This window comes from Emys orbicularis, chromosome 8 (genome assembly GCF_028017835.1).
Source record: "Emys orbicularis isolate rEmyOrb1 chromosome 8, rEmyOrb1.hap1, whole genome shotgun sequence".
Taxonomy (NCBI): domain Eukaryota; kingdom Metazoa; phylum Chordata; order Testudines; family Emydidae; genus Emys; species Emys orbicularis.
The window spans coordinates 104,910,261-104,924,572 of NC_088690.1; the positions used below are offsets into that span (position 1 = coordinate 104,910,261).

General features: G+C 40.7%; 2 protein-coding genes across 2 annotated transcripts in view; one reads left to right on the forward strand and one right to left on the reverse strand.

Annotated features, from left to right (window-relative positions):
• HNRNPAB (heterogeneous nuclear ribonucleoprotein A/B) overlaps positions 1-2,272 on the forward strand; it is a 17,669-nt gene extending 15,397 nt beyond the window's left edge. Inside the window, exon 9 of the mRNA XM_065410070.1 lies at positions 2,188-2,272. The gene's annotated coding sequence lies outside the window, so the exon portion shown is untranslated. The remainder of the gene's footprint in view (positions 1-2,187) is intronic.
• PHYKPL (5-phosphohydroxy-L-lysine phospho-lyase) overlaps positions 1-13,295 on the reverse strand; it is a 24,248-nt gene extending 10,953 nt beyond the window's left edge. The window contains exons 1-9 of the mRNA XM_065410068.1: positions 13,212-13,295; positions 9,264-9,382; positions 8,182-8,341; positions 3,523-3,597; positions 2,158-2,245; positions 1,940-2,056; positions 1,562-1,644; positions 976-1,201; positions 556-710 (exon numbers count right to left, since the gene is read on the reverse strand). Of these exons, the coding sequence (XP_065266140.1) occupies positions 556-710; positions 976-1,201; positions 1,562-1,644; positions 1,940-2,056; positions 2,158-2,245; positions 3,523-3,597; positions 8,182-8,341; positions 9,264-9,382; positions 13,212-13,270 (1,082 nt within the window). The 5' untranslated portion in view covers positions 13,271-13,295. The remainder of the gene's footprint in view (positions 1-555; positions 711-975; positions 1,202-1,561; positions 1,645-1,939; positions 2,057-2,157; positions 2,246-3,522; positions 3,598-8,181; positions 8,342-9,263; positions 9,383-13,211) is intronic.
• Between the last annotated feature and the right edge of the window lie 1,017 nt (positions 13,296-14,312).

The following is a 14,312-nucleotide window of genomic DNA, read 5'->3' on the forward strand; positions in this document are numbered from 1 at the left end:
TAATATTTTCATATTTCACTAATTCTATTACTAACGTGATTAGTTTGTTAAAGGGATAGAAAAAGGGTACTACTAGTTGTCTTAACACAGACGAGGCGCTGTCATTAATGTAATTAATACAGCAAGACAAGATTTTAATTTTTTCCCCCTGCTCACTCTAATTCCCCGATTGAGTTCAAGTTCTGTGTGTGAATTTAGAGATGGCAGAATCAATGCAAGTTTCCATATCTGTGTTTTAACTTGGATCTGGCAGTGCCATCATAAGGGTGTCAGTTTCTAGGCCAATTCAAGTCTAGACATTTTAGTCAAGTGAAAGTCAGTCAATCTTTGTAGTAGCTTGTATGGGGCTGGGGGAGGGAAAGAGATACGCAAAAAGTATTTGTGATGCTGAATTGGTGAAGAATGCAGACCCATTATAGTTCCATATTAGAATGTTAGTTGATGCATTGCCTGTTAACACAAGATTTAAAGAGCTTGCCACAACCTTTGTTGCTCCGATTTGATAAATGCTGACCTAAATCAAACTATCTGAAAATGTGAATTGGTTGTTGATACCTGACATCACCAATGATAGGATGCTTGACCTTCTGCTGATTCAGTAATTCCATCAAGAAGTTGCCTACTTGTGTGGCATGTGCTTGAAGATGTTCCTTCTCAATCACATCTAAAACTGCTAAACCTATTGCACATGAAACAGGATTTCCTCCAAACTAAGCTCAAAGGGAAAAAAAGACAGTGTCAGGCACATAGGGAGAAAAAAAATTAAAGGACAGTTTTTACGTATCAATAAATATTTCAACATTAACAGCCGAAAACCTTCCTCCATTGTTTGTGGACTATAACTGCTCAATGTTGCTTTCAGTTAACGTGTTACCTGTATCCTACAGGACTGTGACACTTAAACAGTGATGTCCTCTTTTACATTTAGTTGGTCATGTAACCAGAAAACAATGATTTGGTTAACTTTTCACTTACTGTATTAAAATACTCCACTCCAGTGTCTGCAAATGCTTCTGCAATTTCTTTAGTTGTTGCTACACAGGCGATGGGATGCCCATTTCCCATTGGTTTGCCCATAGTGACAATATCAGGCACGAAATCCTCTCCCTGAAGCTGGAATGCCCAAAAACATTTGCCAACCCTGCCAAAGCCAACCTGAATTTCATCAGCAACAAAAACTCCTCCTGCCTTGTGTACGTGTCTGTAACATAATAGGGACATTTTAGACTTTTGGCACTCAACTTCCATCTCTAAAATTTGTAGCATAAAATTGTGATACTTCAATTGATACATGAATTATACTGCACATTTAAACAGAAAATATTTTAACCAGTTTAGAAATAAAAACCCAATATGCTTGTTCTACATTACATAAAAATAGTAATAATGTTGCTGCCCTGAAGAGCTTACAATTCAATAGGACAAAAGCATACTAAAAAAGCAAAAAGCATACTAAATCTAAGCTATTTGCATGTTGTGATAAAGACGGTGGTGTCTAATCTCAGTTTAGATAAATAAGAACATAAAACATGTATAAAGGGTTCTGAAGGGATCTACTTACTCTGCTATCATCTGGAAATAACCTTCTGGTGGAATGATCTGACCACCAACACTTGGCAAAGATTCAATGAAAAATGCAGCAATCTGGAAGAGTAATATTTGAACTAAATAGTAAAAGTTAGTGCAGTAACATAGGCAAGTTGCAAACTCTACATAGCTGGATGAATAGTTTTTAAACTATTACTTTGTTATATATAGTCAAATCTTCAGAAATTATATTTGATGGATGTAATACGAAAGTATAATTGTCATTTATTCAATCTACATGCTTCTTAATTCCCTGACATGGATGGTCCTGAAATGTCTATTGCTGCTGATAAACTCTACTACTCATTCCCACTGCTAAAGTCAGCAAATGGATTAGGAAAGATCTTTTCACCTTTCTGCCCTTTTTTTGTGCTTGATCAATTATTTTTTTCACTTCGTTGGCATAGGCTAGGACTGAATCTTTATGGTCTTCTCTGTATATTCCACGGTATGTGTCTGGGAGAGGAGCCTGAACAAAGGAACAATGCTTTATGATTAGTATGACACAGATGAGATGGATAATAAATTAACTGAAATAGTCAAGGTATATAGGCTGCATTGTGTACATACCACATGGACCCATTCCTTTTGTCCTTCTAGATTTCTGAATTTATATGGACTTATGTCAATCAAGGATGTCAGATGTCCATGGTAAGCACTTAAAACAAAAACAATGTATCAGCAGAGCTAAACAGTAATTTCCATATTATCACAGTTTTCTAGAATTCCAGCTGACCAAGATATAGTCACATGGCACAAAATAGCTGCACAGGAATTTATCAACCAGGTCGACTGTATTTGGGATTTTGGCTCCTACTTTCCACCCGTTTACTTGGTAGAAGAAACTGACATCAATCCCCCACTTCTTTGGCTTTTCAATGGCTTGTTTCTACTATCACAGCAGTGTGTATCAGGAGGAGTATTGCCTGCTGGTGGTGATCAGGAATCAAATCAGAATTAAGCTCCAAAACTCCAGATGCAGAATATTTGCTGTTTCTTATGTCTGCTTTGCTAGCTAGTGTTTTAAAAGACTATTTTTTGTTATACATCTCTACCCCAATATAACACTGTCCTCGGGAGCCAAAAAAATCTTTAAAAGAACAGGAGTACTTGTGGCACCTTAGAGACTAACAAATTTATTAGAGCATAAGTTTTCGTGGGCTACAGCCCACTTCTTCGGATGCATATAGAATGGAACTTATATTAAGGAGATATATATACACACATACAGAGAGCATGAACAGGTGGGAGTTGTCTTACCAATTAAGTAAGAGAAAAAAAAACTTTTGAAGTGATAATCAAGATAGCCCAGTACAGACAGTTTGATAAGAAGTGTGAGAATACTTACAAGGGGAGATAGATTCAATGTTTATAATGGCTCAGCCATTCCCAGTCCTTATTCAATCCTAAATTGATTGTATCTAGTTTGCATATCAATTCCAGCTCAGCAGTCTCTCGTTGAGTCTGTTTTTGAAGTTTTTCTGTTGTAAAATAGCCACCCGCAGGTCTGTCATTGAATGACCAGACAGGTTAAAGTGTTCTCCCACTGGTTTTTGAGTATTATGATTCCTGATGTCAGATTTGTGTCCATTAATTCTTTTGCGTAGAGACTGTCCGGTTTGGCCAATGTACATGGCAGAGGGGCATTGCTGGCACGACTGCTTTGATCCGCCGTAGCGCGCAGCCCCCCCCCCCCCCCGAGCGCTGCTTTACTGCGTTATATCCAAATTCGTGTTATATTGGGTCACGTTATATCGGGGTAGAGGTGTAGTCACTAGTTCCATTTGGACCTCTACAGGGCAAAATTATGTCAAAGAAATTTGCAGAGGGGGTAGTTTGAATAAAACTGTGCCCTTTCTTTAGAAATGGCAATTCAAATTACTAAACAAAAATAAAATACCGTAGATATTATTAAACGTTGTTTGATATACTTACTGGTCCAGAACAATAACATCCTCATGTTTTGTATATTGTCGTGCCAATCTCAAGGCAAGATCATTGGCTTCTGATCTGCAATTGAAAATTCAAAAGCTATTTCACTGCACATACATGGACAGGATTTGAAACCTTGGCCTTCCTTGCTGTGCCATTTTGCATCCACAAATGACATCAGTTGTACAGGCAAATAATCACAGGTGCAAAACTGCACGCCACTGGGCTGGAATATGACTAGGATTATGATACTGAATTGTACTTACTAGATACAGGCATGAAAGGATTTGAGTGTTTATGGGTAAATGTTCACTGTACACACACAAGCAGATAGAAAAATATTTCCATCTAGGATAATCAAAATAAGAAAAATGCTGCTTGAGAATTTAGAGTTTGAATCAAGGATATTACTTTGTATATTCTGACGTGATATTGACAATTTGTGCTTTAGCCTTTTTCTTAATGTTTGTCATTAAATAATTGTCTTTGCCCCCATTTTGCGTAACTGAAAATTTAAATAGATTAAAAGAAAATAAATAAAAATTGAATTCTGCCAAGCCTAGTTCTATAGCACTTTTCAGCAGAAGATCTGAAAGCATTTTACAACAATGGGTAAGTACATAATATAAATTACCACAGAAGCAGGCCAAAACAATCATAGCCGTGATTAGTTTGAAAGAAAAATTATCATCTCTGAAAACAGAAATTAATACCCTTATACAGAAATCGGACTACCTGAAAAGAACTATATTTTAGGGTAGGAATTACAGAGAGGCCAAGTAAGGATAATAATAGCTAGAATGCTTCTTTGACCATAGGATGCTGTTCCAGGAAGATGATCTGCTGGGAAAAGATGGGGGTCCACCTGAACAAGAAGGGGAGAGCATCTGCATACAGTAACTTACCAACCTAGTGAGGAGAGCTTTAAACTAGGTTCAAAGAGGGCAGGTGACAAAAGTTAGCATAAAAAAGGCAACTTGATCAGAGGGCTAGGTGTTGGGGTGGACATGGAAAATTAAAATGTGGTCATAGGAGCAACAAGAGGGAAATCAGTGGGAGAGTCTGCTCAACAACTTTGATGCCTATACACAAATGCAAGGCATATGAGAATAAATGGGAAAAACTCGAAGTATTAGTACATAAGCTAAAATATGACTTAACTGGCATCAGGGAGATTTGGTAATATAAGTCTCATGACTGGAATATAGGGGTATAGCTTATTTAGGAAGGAGAAGCAGGATAAAAAGGGAGGAGGTGTTGCATCATATCACAAGAATATATACACTTGTTCTAAGGTTCAGAAGGAGGTGAAAGACAAACCAGTTGAAGGTCTTTGATATAAGGGGGGTAAATTGGGATGATTCATGGTAGGGGGTCTACTAAAGACCATATCAGGAAGAGGAGGGTGGATGACGCATTTTTTAGAACAAACAGAAATCTGAAACACAAGACCTGGTAAGCATGGGGGACTTTAACTACCCAGATATCTGCTGGAAACACAATATGACAAAAGACAAAATTTCCAGAAAGTTCTTGGAATGTATTTGGGGACAATTTTTTGTTTCAGAAAATAGAAGTAACCAGGGTGATGGCCAACTTAGACTTGATTCTGACCAACAGTAATTAGGGTGAAAGTGACCATGAAATGATCCTTTTCTTAGAATCATGAAATCTAAGGGGAGAGAGAGAGAGAGAGAGAGAGCGCGCAGCAGAATAAGGACAATGGACTTCCAAAAAGCAGGCTTTAACAGACTCAGAGAACTGGTAGGTAAAGTCCCATAAGAAGAAAATCAAGGGAAAAAGGGGTTCACGAGATCTGGCAGTTTCTCAAGGAGACAATACTAAAGGCAGAACTGCAAACTATCCCAGTATGGCTGCATCAAGAGCTCTTCAATAATCTGAAAAATCAAAAAGGAATCCTACAAAAAGTGGAAACATAGACAGTTGCCAAGGAACAAGACAAAAGAACAAGCACATGGGGAAGGAATCAGAAAGGCTAAGGCACAAAATGAGTTACACCTAATGAGACATAAAATGTAGTAAGAAGTTCTTTAAATATATTAGGAGCAAGAGAAAGATGAAGTAAAGTGTAGATCCTCTACTTAGCAGGGAAGGAGAGCTAATAACTGATGACATCAAGAAGGCGGAGGTGTTTAATACCTATTTGGCTTCAGTCTTCACTAAAAAGGATATGACCAGATACTCACCACAATTAATATTAACAACTGGGGGGAAGGAGTACAAACCAAATAGGGAAAGAACAGATTACAGAATATTTAGATAAATTAGATATAGTCAGGTTGGCAGGGCCTGATGAAATTAACAATCCTAGGATTCTTAAGGAACTAGCTGAAGCAATCTTGGAACCCTTAGCAATTATCTTCCAGAACTTCTGGAGGACACGTGGAGCCCCAGAGGACTGGAGAAGGGCAAACGTAGTACCCATCTTTAAAAAGGGGAACAAAGAGGACCCAGGAAATTATAGTCCGGTTAGTCTAACTTCTACACATGGAAAGATACTAGAATACATCTGTATGCATCCAGAGGATAATAAGGAATAACCAGCATGGATTTGTCAAGAATAAATCGTGCCTAACCAACCTAATTTCCTCCTTTGACCGGGTTACTGGCATAGTGAATGAGGGGAGCAGTAAAAGTGATATAGCTTGATTTTAGTAATGCTTTTGATACAGTCTCACATGACATTCTCATAAGCTAAACAAGGGAAATGTAGTCTATATGGAATTAATATAAGGTGGGTGCACAACTGGTTGAAATACCATACTCAAAAGAGTAGTTATCAATGGTTCATTATCAAACTGAGAGGATGTATCTAGTGGGTGCCGCAAAGATCAGTCCTGGGTCTGTTACTATGCAATATTTTCATTAATGACTTGAATAATGGAGTTGGAGAGAATGCTTATAAAAATTGCAGATGACACCAAGCTGGAAGGGGGTTACAAGTACTTTTGAGGACAGGATTAAAATTCAAAGTGACCTTGACAAATTGGACAACGGGTCTGAATTCAACAAAATGAAATTCAATAAAGGCAACTGCAAAGTACTTCACTTAGGAAGGAAAAATCAAATGCACAACTACAAAATGGGGAATAACTGGTTAGGTGGTAGTAGTGTGGAAAAGGATCCGGGGGTTATAGTGGATCACAAATTGATTATGAGTCAACAATGTAATGCAGTTGTAAAAAAGGTGTATTATGGGGTTTATTAATGGGAGTTGTATGTAAGATGGGGAGGTAGTTGTCCCACTTTACTCAGCACTGAGGCCTCAGCTGGACTACTGTGTTCAGTTACAAGCGCCATACTTTAAAGATGTGGACAAACTGGAGAGAGTCCCGAGGAGAACAAACATTATAAAAGATTTAGAAAACCTTAGCGATGAGGAAAGGTTTGAAAAACGGGCCTTTTTGTCTTGAGTAAAGATGACTGAGGGGGAAGATTTTCAAATATGTGAAGGGCTGTTATAAAGAGGACAGGGATCAATTATTCTCTATCCACTTAAGGTAGGACAAGTAGTAATGGGCTTAAGCTGCAGCAAGGAAGATTTTGGTTAGCTATTAGGAAAAACTTCATAACTACCAGGATAGTTAAGCTCAGAAATATGCTTCCAGAGAGGCTGTGGAATCCCCATCACTGGACGTTTTTAAGAACACGTTGGACAAACACCTGTCGGGCATGGTCTAGGTTTACTTGGTTCTGCCTCAGTGCTGGGGGCTGAACTTGATGACCTCTCAGTGTCCTTTCCAGCCCTTCCGTTCTATAATTCTATGATAAATCAGTTTAGACAAGAAGCTATCAAAGCTAATACTATGAAAATTAAATTTACGCTGACTGCTTTTATTGCAGTATAGATAGTACTGCCTTTAAAGATTTACAATTATTTGAAAAAAATTATTGCCTGATAGAGCAGAGCCTTAGAAATAGAATAAAATGCTCTTCAAAACCAGAATACTTTAAATAGTTTTTTGTATCAAAAGTGTATTTTACTTCATATCCTAATGTATAGTATATTTTCTTGGCAAAAGTAGTTAGCTGGACTTGTATGTGTTAGTTGATACAAACATTATGGAATTTAGTCTTGTTCTGTAATTCAATACTGAGATAATATAGTATACATTTCTGTTTAGTGCATGGGGAACATTAATAGAAACATTTAAATGCATCATTAAATGTAATAATACATTTTCAAATTTCAGCATCGAGTGCTTGAATATCCCCATACCTCAAAAATAATTTAAAATAAGATTGGCAAGTCCCACGTAAGCCAGAGCAATCACAGACAGAGCAAGAAAAGGAAAACACCCCTTAGTATGCCAGAGCGAGAACATATCTAAATAATATAAACTGTTCGTGTTTTCTTCTATAAGCTGCTTTTTAAAAGCTTTTCAAAACCATTGTGTCTGTTTTCTCCTAATAATTTGGTAATTTAAACCTTTAGAGCAGCAAAAGTTTAACAAGGATAAAATCCAGCAGCTTTCTCAAAAAGTCTGAAATTATTATCTCGTCTGCAAAACCAGACAATGCATGATCTACACCCACACTTACAAGATCCTGCAGCTAGCTACTTACAATGAAGTGTATAGTCACTATACCTATACCTCAGCTATAGCTACGAGTTTATCACTAGTAATACCTCATACTTACCCTGAATTCAAAAAATAGAATGTGCACAGCTTCTCAGGCAGTGTTTTAGAAAGTCTCTTTGCATAATCCACCAAATTGTCATGGAGATAGCGAGAATTTGTATTTAGCAACTGATTCTGTTCATGTGCTGCTTTTACTACATCCGGATGGCAATGCCCAACTGAAAAAAAGGGGAGTTTTAATGTTCTCTCCATTCATACAAGTTCTTTCCCTATGACATTTGTTGCTGACAAATAGATAAATACACACTGACTTGCTCCCATATTTCTTATGGTGCAGAAGTTGACATTGTCTTTGCCCACTGACACTACTGTTGATACACTACTGCTGCAATAAAGGGAACACACTGCGGGTATGCTTGGAGAGTCTACATTAGGGTGCGTCATCTGGTTCACAAGTTGTTCTGGTTGTATTTGTTAAAAAATTGCTTTAGTTCATATTCTTAATCAGATTTCCGGAATCCTGTGTATCAGCTTGCTAAATCAGGGGTAGTATCCAGTTTGATCCACTGAACTGTGTGCGCACTCTGCCTTCTAAATCCTTCAAATGCATAGCTCTGCATAGGGCTATAAGCCTTGACCACTTTGATAGATTCCAAATACATGCAAGAGGAAACATGTTTTTCCACTGAAGCAGCAGTCAAGGAGTAAGCAAATAAACAGTCTTAGGGGAGAATATACACAAAACCCCCTGCCTTATGGGAAAACATACACAAATGGAACAGACCCTATAAAGTCATTCATTACTTACAGCTAAACAGTTGATCTACTTTTGGCTGCCTAAGCAGGAAGCTTGTGAATTTCAGTTTACTGCGTTTTTACAAAGATTGGGCAGAAAGCAAATGGGGAAAATGTCATGTATACACACCAAGAAATCAAATGTATTGCCCAAATTACAGCCCCAAGAGATGTTTTCCACCCTTTTCCAATAAAATGACAAAAAAATTGGGCTTCTGCAATGCAACATAGTATTGCCATAAGAAAAACAAATGCTGTTTTTATTCTGTTTGGTTGAGTTCTCCCAGAATATTGTTGCCTTCATTTAGAACAACCTGATAATGAATAATGTTATTTTAAACTTACCATGAGACACATTGTTGATACAGTCAAGGTATTCTCTTCCATGTTCATCATATATATACTGGCCTTTTGCCCTAACAATCTTCACTGGATCTTCAGGAAAAAAGAGCTTGCAGGAAGAGCTGTACCAAACATCAAAACCACAAAACTTCTTGAACTATAAGATCCTGATAAAACATCTAAAAGTCACACAGAATTAACTATTGCCAATCTTTTTGTAATTTTAACCAAAGGCAAAATGGAAGCAATATTTTCTCAAAATAAACTAAACATGAACTGCCTGCACTCTACTTCAGTCCCCTCAAACAAAGGTTGGAGAAGAGAGACAGGCATTGTACCATGCGCTAACAGTCAGCCAACTTAGGTTTTGGTGGACCAGCAGGGAAAACCAACTTCAGATTCACGAGCCCTTCACTGAGGATGTCTGACCACCAAACTCCAGCATTTAAATATAGGGACTTGTATCTAGTGTCTCGTCTGATTTGAAATGCTGTGGTCCCCTCATTACATTATTATTATGTTAAAATTTTATAGAGAGCTATATGTCTCCACTCCCTTTGTCTCCTTCAAGAGGCACATACACTAAATTCTGTTAAGATTTCCTCCCAAATCCGATCTTCTCAACTTTTTGTATTTTTTTTCACCTTCCCTGTACTCTCTATATGGTTCTGATCCTGCAAATTGGAACCACACGGAGAGACCTGTGCCCACATGCAACCTTGGTGACTTCTGTAAGTCTCTGCATGGTTGCTGCAGTCTGCCCACATGGTTTTCTTTGCAAGACTGGGGCCTAACTGATCAGTGTTCTTTTATAATGAGGTGCCCAAACAAGTAAAGCTCCTAAGTGCCTGCCCGAGGGAGCAGGAGAGATAATTCTTACCTGATGAAAATATGTAATTTCAGGTAGTTATTAAAAGAACACCATCAACTTGAAATCTAATCAGTGAAGTAGAATATGTTATAGGTAAGGCTAAGCTTTTGTCATGGTTATTTTTAATAAAAGACATGGACAGGTCATGGGCAATAAGCAAAAATTCACGGAAGCCGTGACCTTTTGCTGCTGCAGCTCCATGGTTTCTCCCACCACCGTGGTGGCTGGTAGCTGTGGGGTTCCCCTCCGCTCACGGCGGCTGGGAGCTGCAGAGTGACCATATTTCCCAAAGAGAAAATGGGATACCCCATCTTTGTGCCTGAGGCATCCCCCTCCTCCCACGCGAGGCTGTTGCCCATCACTGGAACCCTGAGGAGGGCCTCCTCAGGATTCTGTCGCCTGTCGCTGGAAATTTGCAAGGGGCCCCGTGTCGCCAGAACTCTGCCAGGGCCCCACTGGCTGTCAGCTCCAGAGTCTTGCAGCCCCTGGGGCTGAAGCAGAGAATGTCACAGAGGTCTCTGGAAGTGATGGATTCTGTGACTTCCATGACCTCTGTGACATAAATGTAGCCTTAGTTATAGTACCTGTGCCAGTTTGTGTGGGTTTATAACCATATATTTCTATTGTCAAAATCTATTTTTCTTGCCTCTATTGCTGTGTGAAAGACCCACACAAACCACAGGGGACACTGAAAATGCATGCACACAAAATGCTGTCAAATACACAAATACAATGAAAAATAGAGAAAAAAAGTTTTTCTCTACTGTAACTCAGTGACAGCAATCTTACTGGTAACAATATAACAATAGTAGGTAAAAAATACTCTGATTTTTCAGTTGACAGTGTTCCTTTAGCACTTAGAAGATAGCACTTATTAAGAAATCTGGCTTCCAATGTCGATGACTGTGGACACATCAATTATGAGATTAAATTCTGAAAGATTGTTCCTCATGTTGTGTGTATGACTGAACCCATAACACATTTCTTCTAACAGCAGAGCTCACTTTCCACCCATATCCTTCGTCATAAAACCTTTACAGATTAAGAAAAGCCAATTGAGAGAAGTCTGTCCTTAGTCTGGTCTTTAATACACAACTTAATTTCAAAGGTCAACAGTCACATAATCAGATTCCTTGCTATTATCTTTGTTGCATTCAACAGCTCTATGGGGTTTTGTGATCTTTTTGAAGTGCAAAGAAATGTCCAATAGTTAATTTTCTTCTGTTGCCAATTAATTGAACTCTGCTGAGGAAATCTAGTACATTAAAGGTACTTCTGTTTTGTAAATGTCTCAATTACACTTCTGGTTTTGGGCTGTAGTATCATAAAATGAAGTGGAATATGTGAAATTAAATGTATGAGAGACATTTTGCAATATAAACAAAAGTAGCCTCATAACACATAAGAACGGCCATACTGGGTCAGACCAAAGGTCCATCTAGCCCAGTATCCTGTCTTCCAACAGTGGTCAATGCCAGGTCCCCAAGGGAATGAACAGAACAGATAATCAAGTGATCCATCCCGTTGCCCATACCCAGCTTCTGGCAAACACAGACTAGGGACACCATCCCTATCCATCCTGGCTAATAGCCATTGATGGACCTATCCTCCATGAATTTATCTAGTTATTTTTGAATCGTTATAGTCTTGGCCTTCACAACTGTGACGTTACACTCCATATTCTTAGGTTGACTGTGCGTTGTGTGGAAAAATACTTCCTTTTGTTTGTTTTAAACCTGCTGCCTATTAATTTCATTTGGTAACCGCTAGTTCTTGTGTTATGAGAAGTAAATAACACTTTCTTATTTACTTTCTCCACACCAGTCATGATTCTATAGATCTCTAGCTAAGAGCCTGATCATCATCTCAGCTCCACCAGCATAAATCCATATAAAACACATCAACAGCACTGGCGTTACTCCTAAATTATTCTAGCGTTAATCCAAAATAACCATTCTGGATTTACAGCAATGTAACTGAGGCTACCTCTTCACTTATGGAAGTGTGTAGACTACAGACACAGCACACCCAGCTAGCCCAGGTATAAACAGCAGTATAGACTGTGAGACATGGCTTACGCAGGGGTTCTGGAACAATTTTTATAGTGAGGGATGCGGATGACGAAAACCATGTATTTGGTGTTTGTTAATGCTATTTCAAGCCAGGTGGTGCAGCAGCAACCCCCGTTCCAGCAGTACTGGGCTTTGGTGGGTAGAGTGCCCTGAACCCACAGGTCATATACTCTACATAGCTCTTTATCTACCCAAGAAGTGCTGCTCCTGTTTAAACTGCTATTTTAGCAATGTAGTGTCCCACTGCTTCCTGCTGCCAGAGCCTTTCCCCACTGCCGGAGCTTGTCACACACACACCAGTGACAAGTGTGGATGCAGTCTGCCTTTCACTGCAGCCTGTAGTTACACATGGAATGCCTGTACTCTACACCCCACCCCGAGTGTGGACATAACCTGAGATCATCATCAAGACAGTGAAAGTGATTAAACTACAGTATTTTCAAGAACAAGTGGAGTCAAAATTATTTTCAACTGTAACACGTTTGAATGCAGAAATTGAAAGAGGGAGGGAATTCTGAAACCCCCCAAATCGTCAGATCCGTGAATTAGGGAAAAAGAAACCGAAATATTTTGGGAGACAAAGCAAAGAACATTGGGGCTGAGGGTTATTATTTCTATTATGTATAAAGCACCACAGCTGTAGATGTGAAAAAAGAAACGATCCCCGAAGAGCGCTGCCTACATTCCCAGCTACTAGGAGGCGCAGCGGAGTTCATTTCTGCAGTGAAGTTTCAAACTAACGCAAACGCGGAGGGAGTTGCGTCAGGAAAGGGGCTGCCCGCCCTGCCCTGAACCCGGGACCAGCTGACGCTGTCCAGGCGCGGGCAATGGGCGCCTCGGTGCGTCCCTAACAGTCTCGCAGCCCGCGGGCTCAGCTGATAACCCGGCTCCTTACAGGCCGTAGCAGCCCGAGCCGCGCCCGAAGGAGAGAGGCGACCCGTTTATGCTCCGCGCAGTGCCTGAGCCCACCCCGCTGCCTCGGCCGGCCGCTGCTCTCGCCGCACCTACCCGATGAGCTGCCTCCGCAGGGCTAGCGTCTCCTGCCGGGACCACGGCCGGGCCTGCATGGCTCTTCTCGCGGGGCGGGGGGCGGGCGGGGGCCCCGCCCCGCCGAGCTGCCTTCTCTCCGGGCGGGCTCGGCTCCAGCCCCGCCCCGCCAGGGAAGCGCCGCGCTCCTGAGGGAACCCGCCAGCGCAGCGGGCCCGGGCCCGGGCCCAGCCTCGTTCGGGGAGCGCCCTGGGCCGGCGCTCCCCGCCAAGTCACACCCCCCTCTTCCGTCTCCCACGGGGCCTGCTGCTGCTGAAGCCCAGCGCCGCAGCTGGAAGGCGAGAAGAGCAAGAGTAGGGCGAGGAGCGCTGGGGGGGGGGTGTTAGATTGGCACCCTCAGGAGCATTTCTGCCCCATGCCCGCCCTGCTGGCCTTGGCTCCCCCTAGACCAGTTCTCTTCCTGCCTCCCTCTCTTGGTGCCCCAAAGGGGATGGGCACGCTGGAGTCTCCTAATTCTCAGTCCCGGCCCTGCCCTTGCTTGTGTGTGTATAATACGGTGATGGAATCTCCATCACTGGAGATTTTTAAGAGCAGGTTCGACCAACACCTGTCAGGGATGGTCTAGATAATACTTAGTCCTGCCATGAGTGCAGGGGACTGGACTAGATGACCCCTCGAGGTCCTTTCCAGTCCTATGATGCTGTGATCACTTTCAGACCTCTTGTCTGGATTCTGTGGAGATTATACCAGTGAAGTAGGTGACTCTTCTTTAGAATTCACATGGCGTTAATAAAAATAATATGTCACTGGCCTGGGCCCTTCCAAATCCTCATTATCTGTGTTGTAAGGTTTTCTCTTTTGAATATTTGTATTTTAAGGCAGGTGTTTCTATATCTAAAAATTAATTGTGGTGTGTGTTTTTGTGGGCTACCTTTCAGAACATTGTCCAATATCACAAATTTATTGGCAGCACAATATATACCCCATAGTCTTAAGCAAAGAAAAGTTTGTATTCCCATATTCCTGTGTTTGCTCAGTGAAAGAGTAGCAGAGCTGACAATGCTGGAGAAAAATGGCTTACTCTCAAACTGGTAAAGAGGGAACATGAACAACAGGGGAAAT